The sequence below is a fragment of the Sapajus apella genome, unplaced genomic scaffold, assembly GCF_009761245.1.
Source record: "Sapajus apella isolate SASKATOON/1434 unplaced genomic scaffold, GSC_monkey_1.0 scaffold94, whole genome shotgun sequence".
In the NCBI taxonomy this organism is placed as follows: domain Eukaryota; kingdom Metazoa; phylum Chordata; class Mammalia; order Primates; family Cebidae; genus Sapajus; species Sapajus apella.
Window position 1 is genome coordinate 5,846,216 of NW_022437034.1, and position 18,031 is coordinate 5,864,246.

Genomic DNA, 18,031 nt, shown 5'->3' on the forward strand with positions numbered 1-18,031 from the left:
TGTATGCCTTACAAAGTGCTCGTGCTGTGTTTTTCACCTCCATCAGGTCATTTATGTTCTTCTCTAAACTGATTATTCTAGTTAGCAATTCCTCTAACCTTTTCTCAAGGTTCTTGAAAAAAAGCTTCCTTGTATTGGGTTAGAGCATGCTCCTTTAGCTTGGAGGAGTTTGTTATTACCCACCTTCTGAAGCCTACTTTTGCCAATTCGTCAAACTCATTCTTCGTCCAGTTTTGTCCCCTTGCTGGCAAGGAGTTGTGATCCGTTGGAGGAGAAGAGGCATTCCAGTTTTTGGAATTTTCAGCCTCTTTGAGCTGGTTTTTCTTCATCTTCATGGATTTATCTAACTTTAGTCATTAACGCTGGTGACCTTCAGATGGGGTTTTTGTGTGGACATCCTTTTTATTGATGTTGATGCTATTCCTTTCTGATTGCTTGTTTTCCTTCTAATAGTCAGCCCCCTCTGCTGCAGATCTGCTGGAGTTTGCTGGAGGTCCACCCCAGACTCTGTTTGCCTGGGTATCACCAGCAGAGCCTGCAGAACAGCAAAGATTGCTGCCTTTTCCTTCCTCTGGAAGCTTCGTCCCAGAGGGGCACCTGCCAGATGCCAGTGGGAGCTCTCCTGTATGAGATGTCTGTTGACCCCTGCTGGGAGGTATCTCCCAGTCAGGAAGCATGGGGGTCAGGGACCCACTTGGGGAAGCAGTCTGTCCCTTAGCAGAGCTTGAGCTCTGGGAGATGCACTGCTCTCTTCAGAGCCGACAGGCAGGAATATTTAAGTCTGCTGAAGCTGTGCCCACAGCCGACCTTTCACCCAGGTGCTCTGTCCCAGGGAGATGGGAGTTTTATGTATGAGCCCCTGACTAGGGCTGCTGCCTTTCTTTCAGAGATGCCCTACCCAGAGAGGAGGAATCTAGAGAGGCAGCCTGACCACAGTGGCTTTGCTGAGCTGTGGTGGGTTCCGCCTAGTTCCAACTTCCCGGTGGCTTTGTTTACACTGTGAAGGGAAAACTTCCTACTCAAGCCTCAGTAATGGTGGATGCCCCTTTCCCCACTAAGCTCGAGCATCCCAGGTCAACATCAGACTGCTGTGCTGGCAACGAGAATTTCAAGCCAGTGGATCTTAGCTTGCTGGGCTCCATGGGGGTAGGATCCGCTGAGCTAGACCACTTGGCTCCCTGGCTTCGGCGCCCTTTCCAGGAGTGAACAGTTCTGTCTCACTGGCATTCCAGGCCCTACTGGGATATGAAAAAAAAAACGCCTGCGGCTAGTTTGGTATCTGTCCAAACCGCTGTCCAGTTTTGTGCTTGAAACCCAGGGCCCTGCTGGCGTAGGCACCCAAAGGAATCTCCTGGTCTGCAGGCTGCGAAGACCATGGGAAAAGCATGGTACCTGGGCTGGAGTGTATGGTTCATCACGGCATAGTCCTTCACAGCTTCTCTTGGCTGGGATAGGGAGTTCCCCAATCCCTTGTACTTCCCAGGTGATGCAATGCCCACTCCCCCCCTCCCCGCTTTGGCTAGCCCTCTGTGGGCTGTACCCACTGTCTAACCCGTCCCACTGAGATGAGCCAGGTACCTCAGTTGGAAATGCAGAAATTACCCACCTTCTGCATTGATCTCACTGGGAGCTGCAGACCGGAGCTGTTCCTATTCAGCCTTCTTGCCAGCCACCTGTGATTGTTTTTAATAGCTTTGTAAACCAGCTTAAGTCATTTGAAAATCGGAACATACTAAAAATGTAATAAAACATAAATATTCTTAAATATTTTTTTAATCTTTCTTGCATAATGAAGAGCATATTTCGAGATCTTGCAGATTTTTTAGTGTCATTATTATTATTATTATTTTTTTTTTTTTTTTTTTTTGAGACAGAGTTTCACTCTTGTTACCCAGGCTGGAGTGCAATGGCACGATCTCGGCTCACCACAACCTCCGCCTCCTGGGTTCAGGCAATTCTCCTGCCTCAGCCTCCTGAGTAGCTGGGATTACAGGCACGTGCCACCATGCCCAGCTAATTTTTTGTAGTTTTAGTAGAGACGGGGTTTCGCCGTGTTGACCAGGATGGTCTTGATCTCTTTACCTTGTGATCCACCCGCCTCGGCCTCCCAAAGTGCTGGGATTACAGGCGTGAGCCACCGCGCCCGGCCCAGTGTCATTATTTTGAAAGGCATTCTTCTAGTTCTGTAGATAGTATATAATAATGAAAACTGAGTTTATGACACATCTTTTGCATATGTGATATATACTTACCTGTACTGATAATTATAAAAGGTAAAAAATAATTCCACTTTGTATTTCAGGAAATTGAACTTCATATGACAACTAAGGATAAAGTATCTCAATGATCGACATATATATGCAGAAAAAAGTATTATGAAACTGCATTTATTTAGAATTTTCAGCAATTTAGATCAAGAAATCGTGATTTTTTTTTTCCAAGACAAAGCCTCACTTTGTCACCCAGGCTGGAGTGCAGTGGCATGATCTTGGCTCACTGCAACCTCCACCTCCCGGGTTTAAGCAATTCTCCTGACTCATTCTCTAGAGTAGCTGGGATTTCAGGCATGCACCACTACACCCAGCTAATTTTTTTTTTTTTTTTTTTTTTTATTTTTAGAAGAGACAGGGTTTCACCACGTTAGCCAGGCTGGTCTTGAACTCCTGATCTTGTGATCTGCCTGCCTCTGCCTCCTAAATTTCTGAGTGTACAGGCATGAGCCATCACGCCCAGCCAGAAGTCATGATTCTTAAGAATAAAATTCAAAATAATCTCTTCCATTGTCGATTAAGTTCTGTTCATAAATATTTATGCAGCAAAAAAATTGTTTTCAAATAAGGAGCTCAAGGAATTCTATGTAATTTTGGTTTACTTACCATTTATATATAATTATTTTCAAATCTATAAATCTAGTGATTAATTCTATTACCTAAAATGTTTTATAGAATGTTATTACATAATATAAATGTATTATAAATAGTAATGGTGTCATTAACTTAGTTCATTTTACATATTTAGTACCTGTTTGGCTTTGGTTTATAGTTGTTCGTTCCCTGTATAGTGTAGCTTGTACTTGGAAGTAGTAAAAGCAGATTTCTTTATAACTATTTATAGTACAGACCTTTTCCTAAATCAGACTGCAGACCTTTCCCAATTATTTCTAATAAAGTCTACTTACTTCTTATTTATTTATTTATTTGCCTGTATAGTAGTATGTACTACATATACTCTCCAGAAAATGTAATCCTGGACATTTGTCTTATAACTTCCAAGTAATCAAAACCTTGTCACCTGCCATGTAGGCCCTCATGTTACAAAATGTGAAATGTTTAGTTACGGAAAGTGTGTGGCCGGGCATGGTAGCTCACCCCTCTGATCCTAGCACTTTGGGAGGGTGAGGTAGGCAGATCACTAGAGGTCAGGAGTTTGAGACCAACCTGGCTAACATGGCAAAACCCTGCCTCTACTAAAAATGCAAAAGTTTGCCGGATGTGGTGGCATGTGACTGTAATCCCAGGTACTCAGGAGGCTTAGCCATGAGAATTGCTTGAACCAGGAGGCAGAGGTTGCAGTGAGCTAAAATCATGCCACTGCACTCCAGCCTGGGCAACAGAATGAGACTCCATCTCAAAAAAAAAAAAAAAAAAAAGAGAGAGTTTAAGCCAGGTGCAGTGGCTCATTCATGTAATCCTAACACTTTGTGAGACCAAGGCAGGCAAATTGCTTGAGCCCAGGAGTTTGAGACCAGCCTGAACAAAAAAATGAGACCATATCTCTACCCAAAAAAACAAAATCAAAAAATTAGCCAGCTGTGGTGCTGCATGTCTGTGGTCCCAACTACATGGAAGGCTGAGACAGGAGGATCCCTTGAGCCCAGGAGGGTGAGGCTGGGGTATATTACACTTACATAACTGCACTCCAGCCTGGATGACAGAGCAAGACCTGAAAAAAAAAAGATTTTTAAAAAGATCGACTAAATAAACATGTCCTCTTCTTGAATATCAGTATCTCCAGGAGAGTCTTTTTATTAACATATTTATGTCTCTTGTTGAACTATCCATTAAGAGCAGGCAGCAAAAGCTATACAGAATATGCTTTTGAAGATTCTCTATGTTCTTTATTAAGGTTCTCAAGATCTCCTTTTGCCTCCCTTTTGTTCTTAAATGAGATTGAAGTTTACAAGTCTTTAGCCACATCTGTCCCCATAGGGTTGCAAATTTATGATTTCAGAAGTTCCAGCCCCCAATAAGAAGCATTGTCCAATCATTTACAGATGTCCTGTAAGCCAGATTTCATCACAGATAAGTCCATTCCCCGGTCATGTGCCACATTTAAAGTACTGAATTCGGTTACTCTGTAGTCAAAACAACCAAGCCCTGGTCCAGACTGCTGTATCTAGGGCAAGGCCCCGTTGCACTGTCTCTTTTATTCTGCCCTTGCATTCAGTAGTAGCTTTCCCTTTTGCCAGTTGACGTATAGTGACTTCTTTGCAAAACATAACCAGAGTAGGTTATTTGTAATAAAACAACTAAAATAAAAAAATCCTTGACACTGGCATGAAGTATTTTAACAGAATAGTAATGTTTTTATTGTGTCATTGTGATTTTCTATAAAGAAACACCCAAGATTCATTATTTATATTTTTAAAAATTTACAGCTCTTTAACTATATCCAACATTTCACTGTCAGGAGTATAGTCAGGCTTGAAGCTTTGTTAGAAACCCATGACCCAATCCATTCCAACACTTCCTTTAGCTTATGGCTTCTGTTCATTTGCACTGTCCAAAAAGGTACTGCTATCATTTATAGTCATTCCAAAAAAAAATGTGAACTTCATAAGACATATACAGCAGCATCTGTATGCTGAAAATTACCAAAAAAAAATGCACTGGTTTCTCTTCATAACAAATAAATTTTTCACCTTTTACTAAAGATTTCCTTGGAGAGGAGCAATTATGGGTTTATAGCCAAATTTTTTAATGTCCTGCTTAGGCAGGGCTAAGGAAAAAAAAAAAAAGGAAGAAAATTACCAGAAAAGTATTACTTGCAGATGATTTTGCACCTTAGTTCCCAGGTGCTCCTGTACAGAATATGGAGCTTATGTCCTCTCTTTGAATGATGAGTGATGAAGGAGTTTCAGATGTTACTGAGTGAGCTTGTATTGAGAGTTACAAAGAGAAGTCAGTCTGCCTTTCTTTGACTCTAATTACAGAAAGTGAAGTCACTGCTTTTGCTGTCTTGGATCAAGACCAGAAAGAAATTATTGACACCAATGGAGCTGGAGATGCATTTGTTGGAGGTACAGACTAATTTATTTCATTCTTACTTATAAGAAACACTTTAACCCTTGTTTCTACCACATAACCAATATTTATTAATTTAATAACTTTTAATTTCTTTTTTTTAAATAATTAACTTCTAAAGTTCTTTCCATATGCTTTTATCATTGTCAGTGTTATAAGGGGGTTTTAACACAGGAAAAGTATGTATTTGGAAAAGATAATTTGCTACTATGCCCCAGTAATTTTCACAAGATTAATTGCATCTGTCAGAAAATTGCATAAACAAGCTGCATCAAGTACAGTATATAGTATATTCATAGCCCTTCAGGCTTAAATGTTAACACATTTTTGTTCTTTAAAACAAGCTGTGATGAATATTAAACAGTATGCTAATAACTAAGGATGATATCTTTGGATTACATCCTTTGGTTAAAACATCTGTTTCAAACACAATAGTGGATGTTTGTTATACTAGGAAGGGTTAAATTTTTGCCTAATTTAGGCTCAGTAAGAACTGGCAAATTTTATAAGAACTAATGATTTTGGGAATGAATACTCAAAAATAAAATCAAGACAATAGAAGATTTTTGGCTTGATGACTTAGATTCATCTAAAATCTGATTCAAAAATTTTTTTGATAAGTCTAAATTCCTTCTAGTTAAGTGTAGTTAATTAAGCTAGTTTATAGTCTCTGGAAAGCTTTAGCTTCCTTAAAGATAGCCCAGAGGGGTCTTTCCTGGTCTCTGTTTCTTTCTCTTAACATTAAGTGAGACAAGATTAAAAAAAAAAGCAAGCAACTGGACCTGACCATTGTCCATTTTTCTCTGGAGGATAATTTGAATCACGGGAAACGTATTTAAGTTTATGTAATGGTTTTAACTTAATATTTTATTTTAATGGCCTTTTACCAGCATAAGTTTTTAGTTTTCTTTCTTTGAAACTGTTCATGCCCAGTCTTTCTCCTTCCTTCCTTCCTTCCTCTCTTCCTTTCCCATTCCCTTCCCTTCCCTTCCCTTCTCTTCCCTTTCCCTTCCCTTCCCTTCCCTTCCCTTTCCCTTTCCCTTTCCCTTTCCCTTTCCCTTTCCCTTTCCCTTTCCCTTTCCCTTTCCCTTTCCCTTTCCCTTCCCCTTCCCCTTCCCTTTCCTTCCTTTCCACAAATTCCACCTCCTGCATTCAAGTGATTCTCCTGCCTCAGCCTCCCGAGCAGCTAGGACCACAGGTGCATGCCACCACACCCAGCTAATTTTTGTATTTTTAGTAAAGACAGGGTTTTGCCATGTTGGCCAGGCTAGTCATGCCCAATCTTAAATGAACTATTAACTATTAGGATGCACCATGTCCTGTATTCTTTGGAAAGAGTCTGTATCACAGACAACATTCTACTTTACCATCATGCTTGTGTTTTTTATTTCCTTGCGCGGGAAGTCTTTATTATAGATAATATTAGAGTACTTAGCAGCTAGTTTTCCTGTTTTATACTCTTCAGAGCTATAGATGTATGTAAGCTAAAAATATTTTATTCTGAATTTAGCCATATTCTGTAATACATTAAGAAAACCTTAGTGATTTTTTAGTTAGAAATTGGTCAAACCAGGAATCTTAGTCTAGAAACTTTTATACCTCATATGTGCATTACTTAAGTACTGTACTTTAATATCTTTAAAACAGGAAGTGTTCTATTTCTTTGACATTCAGTAGGACACATAATGAGGCCATCATAGATATGATGGTGACCTAAATAGCCACTACCTCTGGCCTTGGGTTAGAGGCCCTGCAACAGCAGGTTCTGTTACAGATGTCTAACTATCTGTAATGCTACCAGCACTAGGTGAGAACATACAGACTTTCTGAGGGAGGATGAGACCATTCTTAGAATATTGAGGTAGGACCAGCTAGCTACCATTTGTGTTGTGGTTACAGCAATAAATAAACTACTTCATGAAAGCAATTGGATTTTTTGTTAGAGGATTTTTCAGTCTCTTTTTAGCCTACTTCATCATATTTATTATTGCAGTATAGTAGGTAAGTAAAAAAGAAAGAGAGGCTGGACGTGGTGGCTCATGCCTGTAATCCCAGCACTTTGAGGGGCTGTGGTGGGCAGATCACATGAGGTCAGGAGTTAGACCAGCCCGACCAACATGGAGAAATCCCATCTCTACTAAAAATACAAAATTAGCCGGGTGTGGTAATCCCAGCTACTCAGGAGGCTGAGGCAGGAGAATCGCTTGAATCCAGGAGGCAGAGGTTGGGGTGAGCCAAGATCACGCCATTGCACTCCCACCTGGGCAACTAGAGCAAAACTCCACCTCAAAAAAAAAAAAAGAGAGAGAGAGAGAGAAAGAATATAGAACAAAGATCCGCACTCTTTTTTTTTTTTTTTTTTTTTTTTTTTTTTTTTGGTAAAAGGTCAAATAGTGAATATTTTAAGCTTTGTAAGCCATATACAGGCTATATTGCATATTCTTCTTGTTTTGTTTTCTTCCTTGTGTTTTGTTTTTTTACAACACTTTTAAAATGTAAAAACCTTTCCTAGCTCTCCAGCTGTACAAAAACATACCATAGGCTATAGTTTGCCAAACCCTTTGGTAATCATTGGCAGATTCCTTAGTTTATTCATTTCATTTCTAGCATTTCAAAGTTCCAAACATTTGATTTCACTACACCTTGTTGAAATCAGAATAGAGAAAGTGGAAGGCAGGTAGAAACTAAGCAGGACTTCACTGGTAATACCTCAATTAGATTGCCATTTTTCTCAATGTGAGCCTGTTCAGTTCCCAAGGTAATCAGATCCCAAAACATTGGGTCATGCAATGAGATGAACATCCTAATGTCAGTTATTAATCGAATACTTATGTTGGCATATTTAGCACAGTCTGTCAAATGTGAGTCAAGCTACAAAGTAACAACAATAGATAACCTTTATAAAACATCTACTAGCCAACCAATATCTTAAGCACTTTATATATATTAACTAATTTAGTGTTCACAAAAGCTTCTTGGAGTGGATTATTTTTACCCCTATTTTACTGATTGAAAAAAACAGACAAAGAAAGGTGAGATAATGGACCCATAGTCTCATGGCCAGAGAGTAGCAGAGCCAGGATTCAAACCCAAGTAGTCCGGCTCTAAAATCAATGCTTTTACTCACCACACTAATACTGCTTCTCTAAACATTTATGTAAATCTCATCATTAGAAATGAGAACCACAGATCAGCCTTCCTGACAAAAGCTAGTCTTGTCAGAGAATCTTCCTGTTATCTGAACACATGACTTCATTTATTGAAGAGGATCTTTAGTAATCTGATAGGGTTGTAAGGACTCTAAGGTAAGATTGTTGCGGAAAAGAAAGAAAAACTGAAAGGGAAGAGAATCCAAGAATTGTAGTCCCTGGTGAGTTTGAACCAAGAGCTTTTTGCTAAGCAGTAGAATCGATTTCACTGCAGAGATATAGAAAGCCAGATAATAAACTTGTTTGGCTAGCATGGACTCCAAATAAGAGAGTTATATGAATCAACTGTTTAATAGTGAAGCAAGATATTTCCCTAATCCCTTCTCAGGCAGAAACTGGGGTGCATGGGTACTGTAACTAGCAGCCACTTTGGTGCCAGCATGAGTGAACTCCACTCACTTGCTGCTCCACCCCTCACAGGTGAGCAGGTGCAGGAGCTGGGGCAATCACTTTTTGGCACTGGTTGCAAGAGCGAACTCCATACCAGCCCCATGGCAGCATTTAAGGGAAGGTGCCCGTGACCCCTGAATCTCCAGAGGAAGTGTTACACTTTTAACTTTGCTGTCTGCAGACAGCTTAAGTGTTAACAGTTCAGTGGAGGGTCAGTGTGACAGCCTTTTGCACCCACACTCATGGCACCCAACTTTTTGTACAGCATCCAGGATGAATGAGGTCACAAAAATGAATTGGAAATGGTACGTGCAGGGGATTTTATTGCTGATGAAAGTGGCTCTCAGCTGGAATGGGAGCTGAAAGGGGCATGGAGCAGGAAGGTAATCCCCTGGAGTCCAGCCATCCCCAGCCATGGTCTCCAACATCCAGTTGCTTCTCCTCTTCTCTTTTCTTTGTTGGCTGAGTCTGAGATTTTTATGGGCACAGGATTGGGGGTGGGGTGGGCCATGGATGGTTTTAGAAAAGGCAACATTTGAGCAGGAAAACAAGGATGTAAGTTCTCACTTTGGCCCATGGTATTAGGCTTTTTGGCATTAGGGTGGGGCCCTCACCAGAGACCCTCCCTCTTCTGCCCAGAATTTGCCTGCCTCCTGTCCCTATCAATAGCATCCGTCTGGGCCGGGCGCGGTAGCTCACGCCTGTAATCCCAGCACTTTGGAGGCCGAGGCAGGTGGATCACAAGGTCAAGAGATCGAGACCATCCTGGTCAACATGGTGAAACCCCGTCTCTACTAAAAATACAAAAAATCAGCTGGGCATGGTGGCTTGTGCCTGTAATCCCAGCTACTCAGAAGGCTACTCAGAAGGCTGAGGCAGGAGAATTGCCTGAACCCAGGAGGCGGAGGCTGCGGTAAGCTGAGATCGCGCCATTGCACTCCAGCCTGGGTAACGAGAGCGAAACTCCGTCTCAAAAAAAAAAAAAAATAGCATCTGTCTAATAATCTGAAGCATCCATCTTACAATAGAAGTGATCTTGTTAGTTGGAAATACTAAAAGATCCATTTGTTAAAATGCACTGCTCCCTCTCCACACCAGCAAGAGCCTTTCTACTGGGATTAGAAATAACAGCTGTTGGCCTGGCACAGTGCCTCACACCTATAATCCTAGCAATTTGGGAGGCCAAGGCTGGCAGATCACATGAGGCCAGGAATTTGAGACTAGCCTCGCCAATGTGGTGAAACCCTGTCTCTACTAAAAATACAAAAAATTAGCCTGGCATGGTAACATGTGCTTGTAGTCCCAGCTACTCAGGAGACTGAGGTCCGGCCCATATGGAAAAATTAACAAAATGGATCAAACACTTAAATGTAAGTACTAAATCAGCCAAGTGTGGTGGCTAATGCCTGTAATCCCAGCACTTTGGGAGGCCAAGGCAGGTGGATCACTTGAGGCCAGGAGTTCACGACCAGCCTGGTCAACATGGTGAAACCCTATCTATCTCTACTAAAAATACAAAAATTAGCCAGACATGGCATTGCATACCTGTAGTCCCAGCAACTTGGGTGGCTGAGGCAGGAGAATCACTTGAACCCAGGAGGCAGAGGTTGCAGTGAGCCAAGATCTTGCTACTGCACTCCAGCCTGGGTGACAGAGTGAGATCCTGTCTCAAAAAAATTAATTAATTAATAAAATAATAGCTGTTGACTCCTTCCACCTTGGACATGAATCTCAGAGAGGCAGTGGCAGCTTTTACGTTTACTATGTAGTTCATTTTTCTTTGCTTTGTTGCCCAATTATCTTCTTTCTGATTGACCATTCTATCTTTGGATGGCTGATATAACTTATAACTTTCAAGTTTTGCTGGCCCAAGAGTATTTCCATCTTTTGTGACTTTGCATATCTACATTTTAGTCCACTTTGTGGTTATGTAACTCTCTGAAGGACAATAATTTTCTTTCCATAAATTTCAAGTTTTGGATAAAGCATCACTCCAACTACCATATGCTAATTATCTGTGTAAGTACCAGAGTGACATGTGTTCCTCTAGCCAGCTAAATAGATATATGACTACATCATGGATTTTCATGTATAATTTAAAAATAAGTAACCCAAATGTACATAAATTAAATTAAATTCATAGTTCCATCTCACAGGTTTAGTGACAGTAAAAAATCCCTCCAACCTCTACAAGCATCACTCCTTGTTCTATTTGGCAATCTTAAGCACCTTGTGAACTTTGGGAGGCTGAGGTGGGCAGATCACAAGGTCAGGAGTTTGAGACAAGCCTGGCTAATATGGTGAAACCCCATCTCTATTAAAAATACAAAAATTAGCTGGGTTTGGCAGCATGTGCCTATAGTCTCAGATATTCGGGAGGCTGAGGCAGGAGAATTGCTGGAACCCAGGAAGCAGAGGTTGTGGTGAGCCAAGATTGTGCCACTGCATTATAGCCTGAGCAACAGAGAGAGACTCCAACTCAAAAAAGAAAATAAATAAATAAAGGGAAATTCAAGGACTAATGCTTCCCTCACAGGGAATGCTGGGGGGATTCCTAACAGAATTAAGAAGGATAACTACAACTTTGAGTGGCTATCATGTGATAGCAATGAAAACAAGTATTTTGGTAAAAACTGTGAGGTCACTGGCCATAGGACACAAGTCTAAGCCTTAGCACCTCAAGACAGTAAAATTGATGACACTGGGAAAAACAGACCATACATTACACACCCAAGATGTCAGGAGAATTAGATGGATGGATGAAAGATTTTTCCACTTGGGTTTTTAAAAAAAAATTAATAAACTTTATATTTTTGGGCAGTTTTAAGTTTACCAAAAAATTAAGCAGAAAATACAGAGTTCCCAAATCTTCCCTTATCCTCTTACTCCCCAGTTACTCCTTGTGCTTAACATCTTGCATTAGTTAGTGGGTATATTTGTTAAAATTGATGAGCCATTATTGACATATTATCATTAAATAATGTCTATAGTTTACATTAGGGCTCACTCTGTGCTGTATATTCTGTGGGATTTGACAAATATAATAAACTTTATATACCATTAAAGTGTCACACAAAACAGTTTTGCTGCTCTAAAAACCCTCAGTGCTCTCTACCTATTCATCCCTCTTTCCTTGCACCACAGCTCCAGTCCATGGCAATTACTAACTTTTTTACTATCTGCATAGTTTTGCCTTTTCCAGAATGTGATATACAGTACCGAGTTGCTTAACGGGGAGGATATGTTCTGAGAAATAGATCTCTAGGTGATTCTGTCATTGTGCAAACATCAGCGTGTACCTCCGCACACCTAGGCAGTATAACCTATTGTTCCTATGCTACAATCCTGCATAACCTGTTACTCTACTGAATACAGTAGGTAATTATAACAAAATTTTAAGTACTTGTGTATCTATACATATCTAAAAATAGAAAAGGTACAGTAAAAATAGGGTATTATAATCTTATGAGACCACTGCCATATATGTGGTCTGTCAATGACCAAAATGTTATTATGTGGTGCATGACTATAGTTAGAATCACACAGTATGTAGCCTTTCAGACTGGCTCCTTTGATTTAGCAACATGCATTTAAGGTTCCTCCATGTCTTTTCTTGGCTCGAAAGCTTCTTTCTTTCTTTTTTTTTTGAGATGAAGTTTTGCTCTTGTCGCCCAGGCTGGAGTGCAATGGCATAATCTCGGCTCACTGCAACCTCCACCTCCTGGATTCAAGTGATTCTCCTGCCGCAGCCTCCCAAGTAGCTGGGATTACAAATGCCAGCCACCATGCCCAGCTAATTTTTGTATTTTCAGTAGAGACAGGGTTTCACCATGTTGGCCAGGCTGGTCTTGAACCCCTGGCCTTAGGTAATCCACCCACCTCAGCCTCCCAAAGTGCTGGGATTACAAGCATGAGCCACCGTGCCCAGCTGATAGTTCATTTCTTTTTGTTGGCTGAATCATATTTTATTGTATTGATATTGTTTATCCATTCACCTAGTGAAAGATATCTTGCTGTTTCCAAGTTTTGTCATTATGAAAAAAACAGCTATAAACATTTGCAGGCAGGTTGTTGTGAAGACATGTTTTTAGCTCATTTGGGCAATCAAGGAGCATGGCTGCTGGATCATATGGAAAGAAGAGTATGTTTAGTTTTTTTTTGTTTGTTTTTTTTTTCCCATTTATTTTATTGCATTTTAGGTTTTGGGGTACATGTGAAGAACATGCAAAATTGTTGCATAGGAACACACGTGGCAGTGTGATTTGCTGCCTTCCTCCCCATCACCTACATCTGGCATTTCTCCCCTTGCTATCTCTCCCCAGCTTCCCACTCCCCACCGTCCCTCCCCTATTTCCCCCCAACAGACCCCAGTGTGTAGTGCTCCCCTCCCTGTGTCCATGTGTTCTCATTGTTCAACACCCGCCTATGAGTGAGAACATGCGGTGTTTGATCTTCTGCTCTTCTGTCAGTTTGCTGAGAATGATGGTTTCCAGGTTCATCCATGTCCCTACAAAGGACCCAAACTCATCGTTTTTGATGGCTGCATAATATTCCATGGTGTATATGTGCCACATTTTCCCTATCCAGTCTATGGTCGATGGGCATTTGGGTTGGTTCCAGGTCTTTGCTATTGTAAACAGTGCTGCAATGAACATTCGTGTACACGTGTCCTTATAGTAGAACGATTTGTAATCCTTTGGATATATACCCAGTGTATGTTTAGTTTTGTAAGAGATTGCCCAATTATCTTCCAAAGCGGTTGTTTGTCATTTTGCATTTTTACCAGCAATGAATAAGAGTTCCCGGTGCTACACATCCTTGCCACATAGGCCACACATAGAACCTCAGGATGTTGGAAAATGAAATAAGTAAAATACTTTTTAATTTTAAAAATTCTTAATATTTACTTAAAAGAAAAACCTCCCCAAATAAAAGGAACTGTTTAAAATTACATGCGCTATATCCCAAACTCACTGATCTATTCCAGTGCTTTGTCAGCTTATTCACTTTGTTGTGTGTTTATGGTCTTCAGAAGACACTGACAAGCCATGGAGAATTCACCTCAGATCCCTAAGAACTGGGTGCAATGATCTAATTAGTTATTTGCATTACTGATTGCAATAATCCTATAATTCCACTACTGCCTCCATCCCTTGCCCCACCCTTGCTCATTCACTTAAGTTACCAATGTTCTTTATCTATGAGTTATATCAAACTTCACACTGTATAGTAGTGACAAGCTAATTACATAGTTATTAAGAGATAATGTGGGAGTAGTAACATAAGTTATCATGTAATTACCTTTGTTCTTAGAGGCATTACCATGTTATTAAAGCAAACTTGATATAATATTTTACAGCAACTGACAGTACTAAACTCAATTCTTCCTGTCTCCCTGCACAAACTTTGTTGTTAGTCATTTCTGGGTCAATCTGGTTTTTCATTTCCTTGTTTATTTTCCATCTTTCTTAGCTATCTGTCCTTTAGTGATGATTTATATACCATCTTAAACTGGCCTACTTAAACTTACCTTCTATAACAATGATTACCAAATATATGCTGCCACATTGTATAGGAGGCAGTCAACTTAAAGGCGCTACATTCTTTTTAAAGGCTTTTATTTTCATTATCTCTAGCTGCTTTAGGAAAGGGAACAAGATACAAATTACAACTTTGACTAATCTGAATCCTCAATTTACTAGACTTATGCCATGACTGCTTCTATACTACATTTTTATTATAAGAAACAAAAGAAAGTAAAAACCTGGAATCTATCAGAAGTACCTGGATTCATTCCATCAACTAACAGCTATTGAATGTCTAGGTACTGGGCTTTGGGTGCACCAAAGGAGTCAAAGTTGAATAAAGCACAGTATTTGTTCTTGAGGGTTTTATAGCTTTAGGAGAGAAAGCACATGTGCACTTTAAAAATAACACCTCAATTTGGGGACATTTAGAAATGCAGGAGAAGGTGACATGAGCTGGGTGTTGAATGAATAACATTTTGCAGAGATAGACATTATAAGCAGAAGAAAAAGCAGTGCTGTTGACAGGACAAAGCTTAGCTTGCAATATACTAAAAGGTCAGCTGAGTTGGGGACACAGCAGGAAAGACAAAATGGGGACATACTGTCAAGGATCTTTTACAATGTGATATAGACTTTTTTTGAGATGGCATCTCATTTTATCACCCAGGTTGGGGTGCAGTGGCACAATCTCGGCTCACTGCAACCTCTGCTTCCCAGGCTCAAGCAATCCTTTCACTTAGCTGGGATCACAGGTGTGTGCCACCATACCTGGCTAATTTTTATTTTTTTATAAAGAAAAATTTCAGTTTTGGAGTCTATAATTTTTTTGTATTCTTGGTAGAGATGGGGTTTCACCATGTTGCCCAGGCTAGTCTCAAACTCCTGAGTTGAAGTGATCCACCCACCTCAGCTTCCCAAAGTGCTGGGATTACAGGTGTGAGCCATCACACCCGGCCTGATTTGGATTTTATACTGTAATCAGTGGAGAGCCAACCAAACTCTGAGCAGGGGAGGCACATTACATTGCTTTTGGGCAGCTAACCCTGGTAGAAGAGTAGAATACGAACTTACTAGGAAAGAGACTGCTTGCAGAGAGTTCAAATGGGAATCTACTGCAACATTCTTTCCAGAAATGGTTCTCAGTGTGTTTGTTCCCTGAACCAGCTGCTTCACCATCACTTAAGTCCCATCAAGGATCTACTAAATCAGAAACTCTGGGGGAGGGTCCAGCAATTGATCGTTTAACAAGTGTTCCAGGTGATTCTGATGCACGCTCAAGTTTGAGAACCACTGTTCTGGGTGATAGATAGTAAAGGAAGAAGAAAAATAAACAAGTTTGTTGATTTGATGTGGGTGCTAACAAAAGTTAAAGAGTTAAGAACAATTCTGTGGCTTGAGGTAAAGAAACTGTGGAAAATGAAACATAGGTTTCAGTGCTCTTCACTAGAGATTTTCACTGCCTCCTTTGTGGAGGAGATACTTTTTACCGCATTTACACCTGAAATGAAGGGATGGCAGCAAAGATCCTAGGTAGGACAGGACAAGGTTCTATTACCTGCTGAATTAAATCCTTCCCACTGGACATTTTGGCGAACCAAATCTCTAAGTTTGAGAGTGCACATGTGTGTATTAGGGGACTTGAGAGTGATGTCAGGAATCAACTTGAAGACCTACTGGTTAACTTTAAAATATATTTTATGAAATCTTGACTGGAGCCTCTGACCTGTATGCTACTGCCTATTACAGCAGGAACTGATGTTCAGGATTATGATCCTGAGAATAAATTTTTCATATCTGTACTGTAACTACTTAGTACAATTGTTATTAAACATCACCTTCTTTCCTAACACATGTATTCTCTCCACAGCATCCTCTATTTTAAATGACACTAAAGGTAGTGTGAATCAGTCTGTTTCTGGATTAGTCATATACACACCCAGGCTGAAGTGCACTGGCACAATCATGGCTCATTGTTGCCTCGACCTCCTGGGCTCAAGAGATCCTCCCATCTCACCCTCCTGAGTAACTGGGACTATAGATGTTTGCTACCAGGCCTGGCTAATATTTTTATTTTTGATAGAGATGGGGGTCTCACTATATTGCTGTGGTTGGTCTTGAACTCCTGGGCTCAAGTTATTGTCCCACCTCAGCCTCCCAAAGTGCTGGGATTACACGCCTGAGCCACTGCACCTGGTCTAGCATGGGTTCATCTTAAACCAAGGTGACCTGATCCTAAAGTATGCCCTAGTCTCTTATTTCCGGACTCATTCTAACCCCTTCTGATAATATACCTCAATAACCAAATTCCTAAATATACTGACTAAATGGTCTTCATTTGATGGTAGGGGGCAAATCAGTTTGCAGCTGTGCATGTGATTGACTGATATATTCATTTATTTAATATTTACCGAGTACTCTATGCCAGGCACTGTGCTGGGTCCTGTGGATACGCTGGTGAATAAGACACATACAGTTCCTGTTTTCCTGAAACTTACATTATGTAATGAGGGAGATAAACAAAAACAAGTAAACAAATAATAAGACAATTCCAGAGAATGTTAAATACTACTATGAAAAAGGGGAGAATTTCAGATAGGATGATTAGAGAAAAGCCGACTTTTTAAAGAGTAGGGGACGAATATTCTAGGCAAAGTAAACTCCACTGTATAAAGTATCTAAGGCCTGAAAGAAGACTGACAGCCTGCAGGCAAAGGTGAAAATGGAATTAAATGAGGATATAAGCATAGCAGATCATATAGATACTTTTAGATCACGATAGGAGCTTGGATTTTTAGGCTAAGTGCAGTGAGAAGCAACAGAACGGTTGTAATCAGGGGAATGAAATAATTCAACTTCTTCCTAAAGTGATTTTGGCTACTATAGAGAAAATGGAATGAAGTTCCAGAAAGAGTAAAGGCATAGACATCAGTTAGGAAAATACTATAGTAAGTGGAAAACAGGCCTAAGCTAAAGTCATGACAGAGAAATAGAAGTAGACAAATTTAAGATACATCCTTAAAACAGAATCAAAAGAACTCACTGATGGTTTGGAGAGAGGGAATGGAAGGACTCAGGAAGGATGTCTAGGTTTCTAGCTTGAGATATAAGCTGTTTGATGTTCCATGTCTGTTTGATGTTCCATGTATTGTATGATAGATGGATCACATTACAGGGAACATTTCCAGAACTATAAATATGGGAAGAAGGTAGTAGACAAGGCATGCAAACACAATGTTTATAGAGCCCATCCACATATTACTCTTTTAAGAAAAATCACTTCCAGCACTGCTGAATGTTTTGTTCATGTAAATCAACCTTTACTATTAAATGGACTAAAGGGTAGGCATCTGGCTCAAGGGCAAACAACTTCTGGTTTTCCTAGTGTTCTACTTATGACACTGCATAAAAAGTGAATTTGAGCTAATAACCCAGTGTTCTCTTTTAGAAGCCACAGTGGAAAACAGGCTGGGAAGCTGACTGTGAGACAAAGAAGCAGACATGCAGTGTAGCTCAGTAGCATTAATTAGTGAAGCACTGGAGTAAAGATTCATGAATATCTGCTGCTGAGGTCTCTAGAACTGTCTTGAACCTAGAATCACCA

The 18,031-nt window shown here is 40.3% G+C and overlaps 1 protein-coding gene and 1 non-coding gene across 7 annotated transcripts in view; both read left to right on the forward strand.

Moving 5' to 3' along the window:
- ADK (adenosine kinase) overlaps positions 1 to 18,031 on the forward strand; it is a 566,800-nt gene that overhangs the window by 511,269 nt on the left and 37,500 nt on the right. For 4 of the 6 annotated variants that reach the window (XM_032256142.1, XM_032256146.1, XM_032256143.1 and 1 more), the window contains one exon: positions 5,213 to 5,299. The exons of 1 other annotated variant lie outside the window; for it this stretch is intronic. In XM_032256142.1, the coding sequence (XP_032112033.1) occupies positions 5,213 to 5,299 (87 nt within the window). Of the gene's footprint in view, positions 1 to 5,212; positions 5,300 to 8,477; positions 8,829 to 18,031 lie in introns of those variants that run through there. One more of the 6 variants, XM_032256145.1, reaches the window with a different exon arrangement.
- On the forward strand, positions 4,884 to 5,000 carry LOC116535465. Its single transcript, XR_004262213.1, has one exon. It is a non-coding gene; the product is annotated as a U5 spliceosomal RNA (small nuclear RNA).